The sequence below is a fragment of the Arvicola amphibius genome, chromosome 10, assembly GCF_903992535.2.
Source record: "Arvicola amphibius chromosome 10, mArvAmp1.2, whole genome shotgun sequence".
In the NCBI taxonomy this organism is placed as follows: Eukaryota; Metazoa; Chordata; class Mammalia; order Rodentia; family Cricetidae; genus Arvicola; species Arvicola amphibius.
In genome coordinates this window covers 77,700,833-77,718,787 of record NC_052056.1, presented here as the reverse complement: position 1 = coordinate 77,718,787, position 17,955 = coordinate 77,700,833, and the positions used below count along the sequence as shown (strand labels likewise).

The following is a 17,955-nucleotide window of genomic DNA, read 5'->3' as shown; positions in this document are numbered from 1 at the left end:
TAGGACATTCTCTTAAGAGAACAGAGAAGACCTCAGCTGTAAGGGCCCTCCGGAAGAAGAACCGGATAGCTATATCCTGTGGGGAGACCATCCCCCACCACACCCCAGCGCTAGGTTGCCTGGCTTCCTTATAAATGAGGCACCTTCCCTCCAGAGCTGAGCTGTCCTGTTGCGGCTCTATCCTACAGAGCTGTACTATTCCGGCTCTAAGTATAGCCTGGGTTCGTGGTAAGTCAGGATATCTTTGCGGCTCCACAGCTATAACAAATTCCCCTACAATCCTCAGGAAGAACAGCACAAGCTCTTAATGGCTGAACCATCTCTCAAGCCCCAAAATAATGTTTTTAATGACAACCTCTCATAACTTAGTACTAATTTAGTGGTTGGGGACAGAAGGAGGTGGGTGTGCTTCTGGAAGGACAATGGAGAGTCCCCCTTACTGACCTAATGTAAGGAACAACACAAGAGTCCCGCATACTGACCTAATGTAAAGGACAATGGAGAGTCCCGCATACTGACCTAATGCAATGTACCTTGAGAATAATGATGGTGAGTACAGGAGATAAAAATACGTAGAATGAAGAACACGAAGAAGACTGGGGAAATGTGGACTAAATTAATGAATTTCTGTCAATTTCAGCATCATAATTGTAATAATAAAATGTTGGCATACGTTACTAGTGGAAGTTAAATAGAAGGTAATAAGCCTAAACTTATCTCAAATTTTTCAAAATTAAAGATCTAAATGTTTCCCTCACCACCTCTACCAGTGAAAATAACCAAGAATAAACACCAAAATCCAAGGGATCAAAGAAAGCACCAAAAAGGTACAGGGGTATGTAAGTTAGTTTTAAATATATCTCTATAAAAAGGCTGGAGAGATGGCTCAGCGGTTAAGAGCACTGACTGCTCTTCCAGAGGACCTGGGTTCAATTCCCAGCAACCATATGGCAGCTCACAACTCCAGTTCCAGGAGATCCAACAATCACATACAGACAATCATGCAGATAAAACACCAATGCACATGAAATAAAAATTAATCATTGACACTCGGGAGGCAGAGGCAGGCGGATCTCTGTGAGTTTGAGGCCAGCCTGGTCTACATGAGCTAGTTCCAGGACAGGCTCTAAAAAAGCTGCAGAGAAACCCTGTCTCGAAAAACCAAAAAAAAAAAAAAAAGAAAGAAAAAAAAAAAATTAATCATTGAAAAGGATTGATTTAGGAGATGACTTAGTAAAGCACTTGCTGAGCCAGTTTACAGACTCTGCTAGGAATCCCCAGCACCCACAAAAAGGCAGGGCATGGTGGCAGGTGCCTGTGGTCCCCAAGCTGTGAGGCTGCCAACAGCCAGTATTGCAACCCTGTATGGCAGGGTACAGATTCCTGTGTGAGGAAGACATATACCTATATTCAGCCACAGGAGTGCCTGGCAGGAACCATGATATATACGTCCACATGGCTAATGGGTAAAATGGGTCTGATTAGGGCAGATTAACCTCTATGCAAAATGACTTTCAGAGAGTTCATACTGCTTTAAAATACCTGACACCCTGCCTGATTTCAGTGAAAATGGAAATAAAGACATCAAGTTGCCCTTTCACCCTCTTGGCCTCACCCATTAAGACCCCTACTGGGACTGAAATTGTACAGGAGGATCTTGGAGATGTCTCCTCCGGTCGCCCAGACCCCAGCCTCACCCGCGAGCCCATACCCACCCCCACACACAAAGCTTAGCAGGCAAGGGACTCACAAGTTCAGCAGCTCAGGGTCAGAGGTACAACGGATAGCAGTCAGGGACTGAGAGGGCCGGGGTCCAGGGGATTGAGATTAAGGACGAATTAGGAGTGAGGTGGCAGGTCGGCGGGCGTGGGAAATTAGAGGCAAGCCCAAAGTGGTGGTAAGAGCCAAGAGGGCATGGACTGAGGCAGACGGGCAACGCATGAGATGCAGGCTCACCTGCGTTCTGCAGCGTCTCGATGTTTTGGGGTCTGGTCGCCAGCTCCGCCACCATCTGCACGAATTGCGTCCGGGCTTTCTGGTACTGCTCGAACACTGAGGAGAGAGACCCGGTGTAGCCGTCCCGTGACCCGCGGCTCCAACGCTCCCGAGTGCCCGCCCGCCCGCCCTGGTCATACCTTGCAGCACCTGCCGCTGGCTCATGGTGAAGCTGGTCCTTCAGGCGCAGCAGGTCCGCAGGTAACAGGACCTCCGCCACCTCCCGGACTGCTCCAGGATCCGTTCCTCTGTGTATCCGTCTCCAGGGCAACCGAGCCAAACCGGATGCAACCGCCAGTCGAGGTCGTGACGTCACGGCCAGGGTGTCGGAGGCTGACACTTTTGAGTACTGCTTAGCACCAGTCTACGGGCGTGGGTTTTTTCCAGGCTGGCGACTGTCAGGAGAACACGGTCCTTTTACACACTGACCCAGAGTAGCTGGTGTCGCACCTATAGGTGTGAGCGCTGGGGTGTCTGGAGAAAACTGTAACTGGACTGTCAAGAATAACCAAACACGTAAATCATGTATAATATGATCGATCCCATATTGTCAAAGCATCCTTAACTCAGTGTTTTCTTTTTAGTGTATCCTTGGTACACATGAAAGTTTTTATTTCCGGATCTCTGAAGGCTCACAACAACCAAATACTTAATTACACTTCAGATAGCAAGTAAGCAGTCCGTCAGAGAAATTCATTGGGGAAAACAGAAGAGCAAATAACATAATTAATGTCCAACGGTTCATGGTGGGGAAAATATATCTTAAGCTTAAAGAAACCCAGTTTCTTCTTCTTACTTATTAAAAATTTATTCTTTGAAAATTTTATATATGTATAAATGTAATGATTTATAAGTCATATACAGTAGTGTCTCACACAATGTCTCAAACTGGCCCTGTAGGAGGATATGGAGTCTGAACTGCCCATCTTCTGTAACCAGGCAACTTCCAGTGGTGAGACTGAGACACCAACCTAGCCACAAAATCCTCAACCTACAATCTGTCTAGCCTGCAAGATGTGCTGGGCAGTGGTGACCCAGAGCTTGTGGGAGTACAAACCAATGACTGGTCCAACTTGAGACCCATGCATGCTATGAGAGGGAGCCTATGTCCAACACTGCCTGAGTGGCCAGGAATCAGAAGCTGGATGGTTCAGAGACCTAGGACAGAACCCAAAAAAAGGCAATGAAATGATTTCTTGTGATATTCTGCTATACTTATACATCCATGCCTAGCCCAGTTGCCATCAGAAAGGATTCTTCTGGAAGCTGATGGGAGCAGATTCAAAGACCCACAGCCAAACATAAGGCAGAGCTCTGGGAACCCTGTGAAAAGTGAGGAAGGATTGTAGGAGCCAGAGGGGTCAAAGACACCAGAACAACACAGCCCACAGAATCAACTAAACAGGGCTTATAGGCGCTCACAGAGACTAAAGTAGCAATCGCAGAGCCTGCTTGGGTCTGTACTATGTCCTCTACATATATGTTGTGATTGTTTGGCTTGGATTTCTTGTGGGACTCCTAACAGTGGGAGTCAGTGTGTCTCTGACACATCATTCTTAGGACACTGCTCCTCCTAATGGGTTGCCTTGTCCAGTTGATACAAGGGTTTTATTGTATCTTGTAATGCCGTATTTGGTTCATACCCCTGGGAGACCTTCTTTCTGAAGGGAAATGAAGGCGGCGGGTGTTGGGGAGGGGACTAAGAGGAATGGACAAAAGGGAAGCTGCAATCGGATGTATTTTATGAGAGAAGAATAAATAAAAGCAAAAAAAGAAGAGACCAACATAAATGAGGCAGAATCTTCTGGGAAGTGTTTCTTCAGGGTGAGCACACAGAAGCTGTGATCTAGACAGGGCCAAGATTGTATCTTGTGCTAGCAGGCAAACCTGGTAATGTGTTTTCCAGGTAGTACTTACTGGTCATTGAGGCATGAAGGAGTCGTGGAGAACTGCTGAGTCTTGGCACTGGGAGAAGTGTGGATAACCCTTGGTAAAAGTTTAGCCTAACGTAGAACCATCAAAACTGAGGGGTGCTGGAGAGAAGTTTACACTTGGCATCATGTAGCAGATCAGAGTCCCTGAGGATGGCCCAGGAGAGACTGCTGGTCAAAGTGCAGCCCAGTCTCAGCAGGAGACTGCAGCATTTTAGAGACACCAATACATTAAACTAATCAGCAAGAACAGCAGCATCTGTGGGCAGAAGCTGGTCTGAGCCTCTGATACGGGCTACCTGAGCAGGCCAAAATACCCTTTGAGATTTAAGGTCCCAAAAGCCTGCCATTGATCTTCACGATGTTTGACTTTGGTTTTGCTTTGAAATGATTGTGATGGTACCTGGTTTTTCCCTCTTAGAGTAAGAAAGTATTTAACTTACATTTTTATTTTACAGGAGCCCACAGTTAAGAAGCTTTGGAATTTTACAGATATTTGGAATTTCAGGGAGACTTTGGATATTTTAAAGAATCTGAATTTTTAAAATATTGAAATTTTTAAAGACTATGGGACCCTTGAAAGTTGGAATATTTTATATTGTGTTATTGATATTAAATGAAATCTTAGAGACAACAAAAAAGGAAAAAGTTATGGTTTGATAGTGGGGTATTGTCATGTCAAGTTGACACAGTGTCTATTGTGCTCACTAGCTTCTTGTCAACTTGACACAAGCAAGAGTCATTTGGAAATGGGGACCCTCCGCTGAGAAAATGGCCCCACCAGGCTGGCCAGTAGACAAGCCTATGCTGCATTTTCCTGATTGATGATTGATGTAGAATGGATGGTGTCACCACTGGGCAGGTTCCTAGGTACTAAAAGAAAGCAGGCTGAGCAAGCCGTGAAGAGGAAGGCAGTAAGCAGCCCTGTCCTCTGCTTTAGTTCTTGCCTTGAGTCACTGCCTTGACTCCTCTGAATGGTGGACTGCACACTGTAAGTTGAAATAAACCCTGTCCTCCAAAAGTTGTATTTGGTCATAATCTTTTATCATAGCAACAGAAGCCCTAACAAAGACAGAATCCAACAACGCACACGGATCAGATAGTTCACCACCTGGGAAAGTAAGTCATTGAAGGAAGATGGCAGGAGATACCAGTTAAAAGAGCCAAAGGAGAATTTGGTGAGGGACCTCAAAGGTCAGCCATCTGAGAAAGCTCAAAGTCCCTGGATGCAGGAGCTGCCAACAGAGCCAAGATAGGCAGTGTACCCTAAGATGCTACAGAGTGTGAATTAGGCCAGTAAAAAAGGAGAAAGGTTGGAACAGGTCACTTCCCCAATGCCAGTGACCTTGCCTATAACTCTGTGTAGAAATTTCTTCTAAATTGAAACACTGTGTACTAGACAGAGGATTCTTAAGACGTAGAAAGTAGGGGTGGAGAAAAAGTTGTCTTTGAGTATGCTCCAATCCCAGTTCTGGTTGTGACTCAGATGTGACCTGGGCCACTTCCTAATGTCTCTAAGCCTTGATCTCTCAGACTAGAGACAGAATGACGGTATCTCAGGAGGTCCTAGTTCCATCCTGGAGGGAGGCAGGAGTAATGAAAGAGCTACACTGGAAGGCGAAAGAAAACACAGGGGAGGGAACGTGAACCGAAATCCTGAAAACCACACTTGTGAGTGCCTGTTCTCCAACACAAGCAACTGCCATCTTGGGGCATTCAGCCACACCCATGCAAAAAATCATCCAGTTGAGATTGTTGATAGTTTACACCCCCCAAATGGAGGGGTGGAGGGGGCATGAGACTCTCACCTGGGTGTCGCACTCTTTGTCACGGCCTGTTGAGTACAACTCTGCCTTAATTGGTGAGGGCTATGGAAAAGCCCTCATCCCTTATTTTTCAGGTACACTCTGTGAGGAGAGAGGGGCACCCACACCCCCGTAAGTAACCCCTCACCTAGGCTCTGTAAGGAAGCAAAGGGTGAACTTTGGTGGAATCATTCCTTGGTTTTTTGTTGGGACCTTAGAAGGAGGAAATATGTTGCTTATGTCTCCCCAGGAAGGGACTTTAACAATAACACTGTTTCCCAGATAATGTGCAGGTTGTGGGCTCTCACTGGGTGAGTTTCCCCCTGGGCTCCAAAACTTCCCAACTCTGAAGTTCCTGGGCATTCCAGTGACATATGGCATGGGGATAATGAGATAAAGAACAAGATATTTATTGAGTATTGGGCACAGGAGGTGGGGGGGGGGACAAAATAGACCTTTATTCTGGCACTTCAGATCCAGGCCCCTGAGACTTCAGGGAGGATCATGGTCTAAGAACACTGAACAGGTGACACGCTCTTCTCCACAGTGTTCCCTTCATGAGTGACCTGGCAGCTGTATCTGCTGTGAGGTGTCCACTGGTCAGAGGTCAATGTCAGGTAGCTGCTGGCCATGTATTTGTTGTTAATCTGCTTGGAAGGCTGGGTTGTCTCTATACCCTGCGTGACAGGGATTCCATCCACTTTCCAGTTCACCGTCAAAGTGCCTGGGTAGAATTCGCTCACCAGACACACCAGTGTGGCCTTGCTGGTGGCCTGGAGATCCTTCAGGGAAGGCAGGAACAGCATGACCAAGGGGTCAGACTTGGGCTGACCTGTGCAGACAGAGAAGGGGATGAGAGATGTCTCAGGAGAGCCCAAGTGACAGGGAAGCACTTTTCTCCTAACAGGAGCTCTGTGACCATTCATGATACCATCAGAGTTCCATCCTGATTCCTTCTTCTTCTCTGTCCACTCAAGTCCCCTAGAGAGCAGATAGCCTGGTACCTTATTAGGTGACATGATCCAGACCCAGCCCCTTGCAATCTCAGTTTCCCCACTTGGCCCAATGCTGACTCTGCTCCTCTCTCCCAGTAGCTAGAGTCTGAATTGGGACCTGACGCTGACCTCCTGTACATCCATCCACTCTGATTCAGCCCTGCCACCTCCATTACTTCTCCAATGCTAAGAGCCTCCCCTATGAACTGGAATACTCCTTTACTCTGGGAGCTTGGTCCTGGGGAGTAGATCTTGAGGTGTGCCTGCTGTCTAAGGGCTCTGGGGCCTGGGCTCCAGACTCCATTCAGATGTCTCACCAAGGATTAGATTCCATCCAGAAAAACCCGAGGAACTGACACTTTGTGCACAGTGGTTACCTAACCACAGGACCCTGCATTGGCTGTGTTCCTGGGGCTCCATATCCCAGACTATGATGATAGCAACCCCCTGAGCACACCAGAGGTCTCTGGTGACCCCTGATTTCATTTGGCATCATTTGTTCCCTCATTCCTCATCTAAGTCTAGGGAAATCTGAGGAAAGACAAGAGAAACACCTCACCAAGTTAGCTACCAGGCCCCAAGCCTGAGAGAGCCCAGGAGCAATTGACAGTCTTCATTCTTTTTCCTAGTAATCATCCAGAGAGGACCAGGTTCTAGTTACCTTGTCACCCTGAGCCTTTGTGTATCCCTGAGACTTCGTGGGCCAGCCAAAAATTAGAGACCTGCAGCCTAGACTGAGACAGATCCCTCTCCCAGCCTCCACGGTTTTCCACCTGGAGTGACCTTAGCTCTAAAGCCTGGGTTCATGGCACCAGCCATATAAATGGCCATACTCTGTGGCCTTCTCAGTTTGGATACACATCTGGGCCTCAATTCAGACACTGGGATCTAGCCATCTTTAAGACCTGAAAACCCAGCCTTTGGGTCCTGTTGGGGATCTGTCTCAAAAGATGAAGCTACTGGGGTCCTTCCTGTGGTTTACTCTAAGACAGCTGCCTCTCCCTCACCCACAGAAAACAGTACGTGTCAGACTGTAAGGCAAGGGAAGGCAGATGGGAATAATTCCCTCGAGGGAAAGCAGGCTTTTCTGAGACAGTCGGATCATGAGAGCCGCTTACCTAGGACTGTGAGCTGGGTGCCACCACCAAAGACCAACGTTGACTGGGGCTCAGATGAAAGCCCATGGGGCCAGCACCTGGGGCCTGTGCCCCGTGGGATGGTCTGGAACAGGAACCTGTTGGGCAAGACAGGCACATGGCCACAGTAAATGAACTATGTCCCTTGGCAGAAAGTAGATGAACAGTAAGTATCCCACAAGTCTTGCTATCCCATCTGCCACTTCTCTCTCTGAATTTTTTGGTGCTGATAGCAACACCAGGCCCAGAAGATGCTCAAAAAAATTTCTGGGTGGTATATCTTCACTGGTGAAAATGGTGGAACCTGTTTGTGTGTGTGTGTGTGTATGTGTGTACATGCTCATGTGTACGTATTTTGTTTGTGTTTTAACAAATAAAGCTTGCCTGAAAATCACAGTGCAGAACTAAGCCTCTAGAGGACAAGCAGTGGTGGCCACACCTTTAATCCCAGGACTCAGGAAACAGAAGCAGATGGATCTGTTAAGTCAAGGCCACCCTGGGTTACACAAAATTGATCCAGTCTTTTTTTTAATTAATTTATTTATTATGTATACAATATTCTGTCTGTGTGTATGCCTGCAGGCCAGAAGAGGGCACCAGACCTCTCGTTACAGATGGTTGTGAGCCACCGTGTGGTTGCCGGGAATTGAACTCGGGACCTTTGGAAGAGCAGGCAATGCTCTTAACCACTGAGCCATCTCTCTAGCCCCCGATCTAGTCTTTTTAAAAGAGAAACGGAGCTCACACAAAAGTGATCCCAGCACTTGGGATCTCACGCCTTTAATCCCAGCAGTAGGGAGTTGAATACAGGAGTGATAGGCTGGGCGGAGAGAGGAATAAGAGGCGGGAGGAGACAGGAGCTCAAGGCATTCTAAGCGTGCAGTCTGAGGATTCAGAGATAGGATCGCCCCTTCATTCTGAGTATTCGGGAAAAGTAAAAAGTGGCTGGCTGCACTGCTACTCTGATCCTTCAGCCTTCACCCCCTAATATCTGACTCTGGGTTTTATTTATTAAGACCAATTAGAATTCGTGCTACACACTAATGTGTCTTTTTACAGTGTCTGAGTCTCTTCCGTACCAGTTTCTGGTAATCTAAGCCAAACCAGGACCCAATCACACTACCCTGTGAGGATTCCAATGCTTTCCATTTCTGTCATGAGGCCTTCAGGTGGCTTGAAAGAAAATGGCCCCCAAAGGGAGCAGCACTAATGGGGGTTGTGGCCTCGTTGGAGAGGTGTGGTCTTGTTGGAGGAAGTGCATCACTGTGGAGGTAGGCTTTGAGGTCTCATATATTCTCAAGCCACACCCAGTGAGACAGACCACTTCTTTTTGCCTGCAAGCCAAGATATAGGACACTCAGCTATTTCTCCATGTCCACCTGCATAACACCATGTCGCACCATGATGATAATGAACTAAACCTCTGAAACTGTAAGTCGCCCCAATTAAATGTTTTCCCTTTATAAGAAATGCTGTGGTCATGGTGTCTCTTCACAGCAATAGAAACTCTAAGACAGAAATTGGTACCAGGAACTGTACCAGGCTGTGACAGGCCTGACCTGACTTCTGCTTGAAGGAACATGGACCTTGGAACTTTGGATTAGAAAAGCAGTTGAACACTTTTATTGCTGCTTAAATGTTCCACACTAGTAGGAGCATGGGAGACTGTGCTATTGAGTGTTACTAGAACTGTGGAGCCTGACTCAAGAGGCTACAGAGGAAAAAAATATTAGTATGTGGCCTAGAGACTGGTTTGTGATATTTTGGTGAAAAATATGGCTGCTTTTTGCCCTTGTCCAAAAAGTCTGCCTGAGGCTAAAGTGAAGAATTTTTTGATTAATTTCATTGGCAGAGGAAATCCCCAAACAACCTAGTACTGACTCTGTTGTGTGGTTATTAGTGTTAACTCTGGTGAAGATTTATAAAGAAAAGGAGCAGGCTGAGCAAATAAAATACAAAATGTACAGATTGAAAAATGGGTACCAGGAAGTGGAATAGAGCTAAACCCTGTGTTTAAGGAAAATAAAAAGATTAAGAAATGGAATAAAGGAAGTGGTGACCTCAGGGCAAGATCCCACCCAGCTAAGTATGCAACTTGTAAAAAGGAATTAAGAAAAGCTCAGAGTCAGATGTGGTGGTACAGGCCTTTAATCCCAGCACTCAGAAGGTGGTACCTGGCAGATCTGAGTTTGAGGCTAACCTGGTCTACAGAAAAAGTTCTAGACAGCCAAGCTTAGGTGATGAAGCAAACCATGAAAAACAGAAAGCTGGTGAAGATGTAGTTAACAAGGGGCCATGTTCCAGCCCCAGCAAGCAGTAGAACTTGGCAGCGTTGACCATGTGGTTCTGGCTTTAGAGTTGAGGATAGAATAAAGATGTTACGGAATATTTCTCCACGACTGAGGAAAGCCACTGAGGGCAGGCATGTGTCAGCAGTGTCCCTGAATGGAGGCCTAGAGAGGCCAGCCATTGTATGAAACTGTGAAGGTGAAGTCTGAATTGGCTTGGAGACCCCAAGATGTTGGAGATATCAGAGCCATGGGATACCTGTGAGGACAGCTACTGACAGAGAATGAAACCACCCCTGAGAGAAGTGTATTGCAGTCAACAAAGCAAAAAGGAGTTGGAGATGTGAAGAATGTTTTGACATCAGACATGGAGATGCAAAGTTTGGAGTTTGTCCAACTGGTTTGGTCCAGTATTTTCTTACTATGCTCCCTTCCCTAAATTTTGGAATGATAATGTATATTCTATGCCATTATATATTGAAATATGTGATCTGCTTTTATTTTAATTTTAAAGGGGATTACGGTTAAGAGATTGTATGAATCTCATAAGAGACTTGGAACTTTAGCTTTCAAATAAATTTGAGACTTATAGACTATGAAGTTGGACTAAACACATTTTTGCATTAAGATATAGCTACATGCCTTTGGGGGCCAGGGAGTAGAATGTGGTGGTTTGAGAGAAAATGGGCCCCAAAGGGAGTGGCACTAGTTGGAGGTGTGACCTTATTAGAGTAGATGTGGTCTTGTTGGAGGAAGTGTGTCACTCTGCTCAGCCATGCCCAGTTAAATAAAGCACTTCCTGTTGTTTGCAAGTCAAGATGTAGGACTCTCAGCTACTTCTCCATTACCATGTCTGCCTGCACGCTGCTATATCCCACCATGATGATAATGGACTAAACCTCTGAAAATGTAAGCCACCCTAATTAAATGATTTTTCTTTAAGAGTTGCCATGCAGCAGGAGCAAGGGAGAGATGCCCCTCTTGCCCCTTGCCTCTTCCAACAGATGAAGGAGCTAACCCTCCCCCTTACCAGCTGCAGCATTCAAGAAAGTGGGCCCATAGAAACTACAGGGAAACCCTGTCTCGAAAAAAAACAAAAAAAAAAAGAAAAGAAAAAAAGAAAGTGGGCCCTGCTCCTCACCTAGGCAACACAATAGAGCTGGCCCTGTTGGCGTGGAAGGGGATGCAGGTAACCCGGCCCTGAGAGAGTGAGAGTGGGATTGCTGACCATGTTCCCCTCGTCTGCCATGCGGTGAGGGCTGGCGAAAGATGCCCTCCCCACAATGTCCCTGCCACTGGCAGCAGGTGAGGAAGCTGACCCTCCCCCTTACCTTGCTTTGTGCAGCACAGTGGAGTTGACCCTGTTGACAGCACTGTGTGTGAGCTTGGGAGATCTGGCCCTACCCCTCATCTGCCCTATGGTGTGAGTGGCAGGAGCAAGACACCCTCTGCCATCTTGCCCTCACTGCCTGTGGCAGTTGGAAGAGCTGGCCCTGAGGCCTCTCTTAAGCAGAAGAGCTGTCCCTGCTCCCCCACCAAATGCAGCACTCAGGACAAAAGCCCCTGCATCTCGCCTGGCCCTGATGGCATAGGTGTGGGGGTGCCAACCCTGAGGGCATGAAAGCAGGAGAACTGGCCCAGCCCCTTGCTCATTGCTGCATAGGGTGAAAGGCAGGGCAATGCTGGAGAGCTCACCTGGTGGGGAGGAATGGCTCTGTGTAAGGAACATTTGCAAGTAAAGCTAAATGGACAGAAGGAGATACTGTGACTGTGACTCACTGTGTCACACTACTGCTTCCGTGACGAGATTTTTTTAATTCTCTCTCTCTCTCTCTCTTCTCTTCTCTTCTCTTAAATTTTATTTTATTTTGGGAAGAGGTTGCAAAGGCAGAGTGCAGATATGAAGGGACAGGGAAATGAATGGAACTGAGATTCCATGATGTTAAAGAAAGAGTAATTACCATGTTTAAAACAAGAGTTACCGTGCCATGGTGCCCTTCCACAGCCATAGGAATCCCGGCTAAGATACCATCTATGGTTTCTCATGGTAAAGACATGGCAGGAGTCCCCCTTGGTCCTACCTCCATTTTCTGTGACACCTCTCATGACAAGGCTCACAAGACCCTCATCGTGGTCAAGTCCAAGGCCTTCTCAATCAAATGATCCATCCCTCTTTCCTGTGTCTCTCTTCATTTGGGTGTCTCAGACCACACACTCCCCTCCCTTCCTGGCTTCCCCTTCTGCCCTGACCATGCATAACTGCTAGCTCAAAATCAGCCCCTGGGTCCTCTTTCTCTGCCATCTTCCCATACTGAAGACCCCCATTACTACCACCAGAGACAGACCCCAGATGGAATTTTACGCGGTAAGCCACAGCCACATGGAAATACACAGATTAATAGAGATGGGTTAGTTTAGGATATAGGAGTTAGCCAAAAATATGCTTAAACTATTGGCCAAACAGTATTGCAAATAATATGATTTCTGAGGGATTATTTCGGGAGTCTGGGCAGCCAGGAAACAAACAAGCAGCCTCCTCGTACAACAAATACCCAAACTCATTGTGTCCAGATGATAATGACCCTGACTCCATGAGTTCTTTCTATCTTTGAAACAACCATGACTCTTCTTCTACTTTATAAATCACTTCTACTATAAGGAATAGTTAGATTTTATGATGCAAAATAATGTTTTTGCTTAAAATTCTTATTGCTTTAAAATTATAAGAACATAAAACAATTAAGCAAATATAAATGCAAAAATTGTGGTAAGATAAACATAGCAAGCCAGACATGGTGGCATGTGCTGGTAATGCCAGTGTGTGGGATTAGGAGACAGGAGGATCAGTCTAGACTATGTAGGAAAACAGTGTATTTTCCCATTTACACCATCTCTACCTGCTCTGCCCAATGGTGTGAATATATGCTCATAGAGTTTTTCTGTACTCATTACACAATAACTTCTCATTCCCCTCCACCTGCCCCTTATCACATTGTCTGTGCCCTCGCTATGAATCTACACTTGTGAGGTACTCTACGTGAGTGGAACCACTGTTGGTCCTATGGGGTCAGGCTTATTTCACTAAACACAATGTCTTCAAGTTTCTTCCACATTGTATATGATTTCTGAATTTTGTTCTTTATTAACCAATACAAAATAGATTTCAAAGTAAATAACAATTGCAACCTACTATCACCTACAAAAAGTCATTCAAAGTTTGTTTCTCAGAAACAAAGAAAGTGATTCTTACAGCATAGCTAGGAGACATTTACTTGGCCAGAGGATGTGCAGGCTAGTAATACATCAACTTGATCCAAGCTACAGCCATTGGAGAGGATGGAGCATCAACTGAGAAAATGCCTCCTTAAGATCTGGCTGTAGGAAAGTCTTTGAGGCATTTTCTTAATTAATTAGTGATTGATGTGGGAGGACACAGCCCATAGTGGGTGGGGCCAACCCTGAGGAGGTCCTCCTGGGTTCTGTAAGAAAGAAAGCTGCTGGATGGTGGTGGCGCACGCCTTTAATCCCAGCACTCGGGAGGCAGAAGCAGGCAGATCTCTGTGAGTTCGAGAACAGCCTGGTATACAAGAGCTAGTTCCAGAACAGGCTCCAAAGCTACAGAGAAACCCTGTCTCAAAAAAAATGGGTCGGGGAGGAGCTGGAGTGATGGCTCAGCGGGTAAGAGTACTGCCTGCTCTTCTATAGGTCCCATCAAATACGTGGTGGCTCACGGCCATCAGTAATGAGATCTGGCGCCATCTTCTGGCCCGCAGGCACACATGCAGGCAGAACACTATATATAATAAGTAAATAAATCTTTTTTAAAAGGTGGGGGCTGGAGAAATGACTCTGGTTAAGAGCACTGACTGCTCTTCCACAGGACATGGGTTCAATTCCAAGCACCCACATGGCAGCTCACAGTTACACCTGTCTGTAACTCCAGTTCCAGGGGACCTGGCACCTTCACACCAATGCACATACAGTAAAGTTTAAAAAGAAACAACTGGCGAAAGAAAACTGAACAAGCCATGGAGAACAAGCCAGTAAGCAGCATTCCTCTGTGGCCTCTGCACCAGCTCCTGGCTCTAGTTTCCCACTCTGTTTGAGCTCCTGTCCTGATTTCCTTGATGATGAACTGTGATGTGAAAGCACAAGCTGAATAAACCCTTTTCTCCCCAAGTTGCTTTGACCATTGTGTTTATCACAGAGGTGTTTGCTAGATTCTTCAGGAATGGTCACTGGTTGTGCTATTGCACCATATATGAATTTCAAGATGTTCGTCTGTTTGCTTTGTTTGTGTGTTGAAATAGGGTCTCACACTGTATCCCTGGATGACTTGGAAATCACTAAATAGACCAGCCTGGTTTCAAACTCAGATATCTGCCTGCCTCTGCCTCCCAAGTGCTGGGATAAAAGGTGTGCACTACCACACCCAGTTCTATTCTTTTCTATTTATGAGAGAAAAAAAAAAGGTGATTGAATCTTGATAGGGGTTACATTGAGTCTAGTCACTCTGGATAGTATAAACATTCATGACTGACATGCTGGCAAAGGTGCCAAAACGGTTCAAGGTGAGAATTACCATTCAACATATGGCTCAGACAAAGGGACAGGCACTTCCCTGCATCATACCACACACATGAGCTGATCAGAGATCTCAGAAAAAGAGCTACAACTTAAATGGTGGGGTTATATGAAAATAAATGTGAAATCTGTTTACAAAAAAATGTTTAGCACTCTTCCCCAAAGCTGCATACCATCTACCTTGAACATAACCATAAAGGGAAATGACAATAAATCTGGACTAGGGAATGCCACGTCCAATTGAGGTCAATTACCACCTTGGAACTGAAAGTTAAGTGAACACTTGCACCTCGGAAGCTGGGATTCCCTAAGGTCTCTTTTCTATTTTAGTGCCCCAAATACTAGAAGCTAGTTTTTAATCTTCCAGGAAAACAGCAGTAAGAGTCAGGTCAAGGAGAAATACTTAATGATGCTAAAGCATCTTGCCAAATTATCCAGCCACGCTCACAGTGTAGTGAGGACCACAGTCTACCATCACCAGTGTTACAGTGTCCTCTGCACAATGTCCCATTCTCAAGTAAAAAACAGACAACACCGTCACATGCCAGAAGAGGCTTCCAATAGGAAAGACCAGTTTTCCACATCGGCATTGAGTTTTTTCCACAGAAGAAGGACTACAGGTTTGTGTTTTTCTTGTGTCGTTTTGGTAGCTTGTGTTTGAAATTTATTGGGACAAAGTATTTCTGATGCATACTTCAACTATAGCACCTACTATGATGACCTCCACCCTGTCACAAGTAATGATTTCCTTACCTGAAACTCTTAAATAGTTCAGATTTGGGGATTTTTTTGCACATATCTGATCTATGAGGAATGAGCCCCAACTCTAAACAAAGCAGTATTTATATTTGATATACACATCATACAATAGTCTGGAAGTGTTTTTATACAGCAGTCTCAGTGTGCCCACATTTTGACTACGAGGCCATGATATAGCATTCCCAGTGTGCCTGCATTTTGGCCATGAGGCCAGTTACACAGTTCTCCATGAGCAGAGCCAGGTTTGCACTCGTGAAGCTTGGGAGTTTGGAACTTTTTTGAATAGATATGTTCAACCTATATGAAGAGTAGTTTATAATTTTGCTTTTATTTCTTCCATTTTCTTGATCATTTCTAATGTTTTTTAATTATGATTTAATAAAAAATTTTAATGTTTCATTAATTTTTTCTTTGGCTATGATTGTTAAAAGTGGGAACCCATTCAGTAATCAAAGAACAAAATACTGATAAAACAACTTGGATAAATCGCAAAAGTGTCATACTGAGCTAAAGAGTACAAGTTCAAAGGTTATATACACTGAGATTCCTCATCTTTAAAAAGAGGAAATAACTAGTGATTCCTCCACCCCCTGGTGAACATCCAGTGTATCAGGCCAAATGAAAAATACACATTGCTTCCCTCTGCAGAACACAGCCATGGTGCAACTCAGAGCAGACCATCTTATTATCTGAGACGGGGTCTTTTTTTTTTTTTCTCATGGTTTATTTTTTTTTATATTTAAAAATTTCCATCTCCTTCCCTCCTTCCTCCCCCCCTCCCTCCCCTCCTCCTCCCCCTTCCCTCCCCTCCTTCTCCCCCCTCCCTCCCCTCCCCTCCACCCATACCTCCCCTCCCTCCCTCTCAAGGCCAAGGAGCCATCAGGGTTCCCCACTCTATGCCAAGACCAAGGTCCTCCCAACTCCCCCCAGGTCCAGGAAGGTGATCGACCAAGCTGAGAAGGCTCCCACAGAGCCCGCTGAGACGGGGTCTTGTACTGAACCTGGAGCCCATGGATCCAGTTGGACTACCTAACCAGTGAGCCACAGTGTTCCCCAAAACTTCCCTGTGCTAGCATTAGCAGCAAGGCCTACCACTTCCCACTGTTTGCATGCACACTGAGAGTCTGAACTCAGGTCCTCGTGTTTGAGGGGCAAGGTCTTCTGGACCGAGCCATCTCTGTGGCTCCAGTTTCTACTCTCCCCACCCAAGACTTCCATAATATTTAATGGACAATTTGATAATTCTCTTAGAATAAATTTCTAGAACTACAACTACTTGACAAAGATGAACACACACAGTTAATTCTAAATGAATTAGGACCGTGGGACACTAAAATGTTCTTGCGCCATGGTCTTAATCCCAGCTATTCCAGACAGTGTAGGATGGAAGATTGCAAGTTCAAATCGTGCCTAGGCTACAGAGAGTAATAACATCAGCCTGGGCAACCTAGCAAGACCTTTTCTCAAAATAAAAAAAGAAAGAAAGAAAGAAAAGGAAAGGAAAAGGAAGATGGGCTAAGGGTGTGGTTCTTTGGTAGAAAACTGGCCCACCATGAACAAGGTTTAAACTTAGTTTAAACTATCATCTGCCCAGAGCCCTCCTCCCACAGAGGAGATCCTCCCTTCTCTCACCTCTGGCCTCAAGGGCCACCTTCCTTCCTAGTCACCCATTCCAGCCTCCAGTCCATGGACCCAAACATTCACCCATAAGCAAGTCCCTTACCTGCCTGGCAAGGCCCACAGACTAGGCCTGCTGCTTTTCATTGAAGCTCCAGGGCCCATAGCTCTGCTCCTTCGTGCTGAGCTTGGCAAAAGTACATGCTGAACACCACCTACTAGACCCACCAGCAGCAACAGTAGGAGAATTTTGCACTGCCTGGGGATGGTACCCAATGACTGGCCTGTTCTGAGTTGCATTGTCCCTAAGGTCCAAAGTTAACTCTGGCCCCACTTGCAGTGTAGGTTTCCTGGCAAAAAGGCTCACTCCTCCACTGATGGCCAGAAGCTGTTCCAGCGCAAATGGATCTGTGTAGCCAAACCCCAGGCTGGCTGTGGTTTCCACCAGCAGCAGGCACCCTCTAGTGCCCACAGTCCTCTTCTGCGGAAGCCTCTCCCAGAGGGACATCTGAAAACTACCCTGTTGCGGTTGGAATGAAGCTCACACCTGCCTGTCTAACCCCATCCTTGGAGCTCTGGGGGACTCTGCCTAACTGATATCCAGTCCCCCACGGGCCCCTGGGTCTGTAGAGCAAGTCCCCAGAGCTTAGAGAGGCCACAGAGAGCAGTTGAACACCTGCCTAACAAAACAAGAGTCTCTAGAGGCTTAATGCCAAGGAGGTGCGGTTGTAGCTAATGCAGGGTCATGGGTGTCCTGAAAACGAGGTTTGAATTCAGCAAAAAGCCATTATCATGATCCAGGAATTATGAGATAGTATTTAGAATGGTGTTTAATGCACCATGTT

The 17,955-nt window shown here is 46.0% G+C and overlaps 2 protein-coding genes across 5 annotated transcripts in view; both read right to left on the bottom strand.

The window, feature by feature from the left end:
- LOC119824649 (sperm-associated antigen 6) overlaps positions 1 to 5,816 on the bottom strand; it is a 141,694-nt gene extending 135,878 nt beyond the window's left edge. For 2 of the 4 annotated variants that reach the window (XM_038344956.1, XM_038344957.1), the window contains exons 1-2: positions 2,146 to 5,813; positions 1,957 to 2,052 (exon numbers count right to left, since the gene is read on the bottom strand). In XM_038344956.1, the coding sequence (XP_038200884.1) occupies positions 1,957 to 2,011 (55 nt within the window). In that variant the 5' untranslated portion in view covers positions 2,012 to 2,052; positions 2,146 to 5,813. Of the gene's footprint in view, positions 1 to 1,956; positions 2,053 to 2,135 lie in introns of all 4 variants that reach the window. The other 2 variants (XM_038344955.1, XM_042055875.1) reach the window with 2 other exon arrangements.
- A 301-nt stretch (positions 5,817 to 6,117) lies between these two features.
- Positions 6,118 to 17,710, bottom strand: Igll5 (immunoglobulin lambda like polypeptide 5). The gene is made up of 3 exons (XM_038344958.2): positions 17,217 to 17,710; positions 7,845 to 7,960; positions 6,118 to 6,563 (listed from the first exon to the last, which is right to left on the bottom strand). Exons 1-3 carry the CDS (start codon positions 17,408 to 17,410, stop codon positions 6,241 to 6,243), a joined length of 633 nt encoding a protein of 210 aa, XP_038200886.1. The 5' UTR covers positions 17,411 to 17,710; the 3' UTR covers positions 6,118 to 6,240.
- Between the last annotated feature and the right edge of the window lie 245 nt (positions 17,711 to 17,955).

Coding starts and splice junctions, on each gene's coding strand:
- Igll5 (XM_038344958.2), bottom strand. CDS start 17,410: ATGCAACTCAGAACAGGCCAGTCATTGGGTACCATCCCCAGGCAGTGC. Junction 7,961..17,216: donor CTGTGGGCCTTGCCAGGCAG/GTAAGGGACTTG, acceptor CTTGCCCAACAG/GTTCCTGTTCCAGACCATCC. Junction 6,564..7,844: donor CACCCAGCTCACAGTCCTAG/GTAAGCGGCTCT, acceptor CTGTCTGCACAG/GTCAGCCCAAGTCTGACCCC.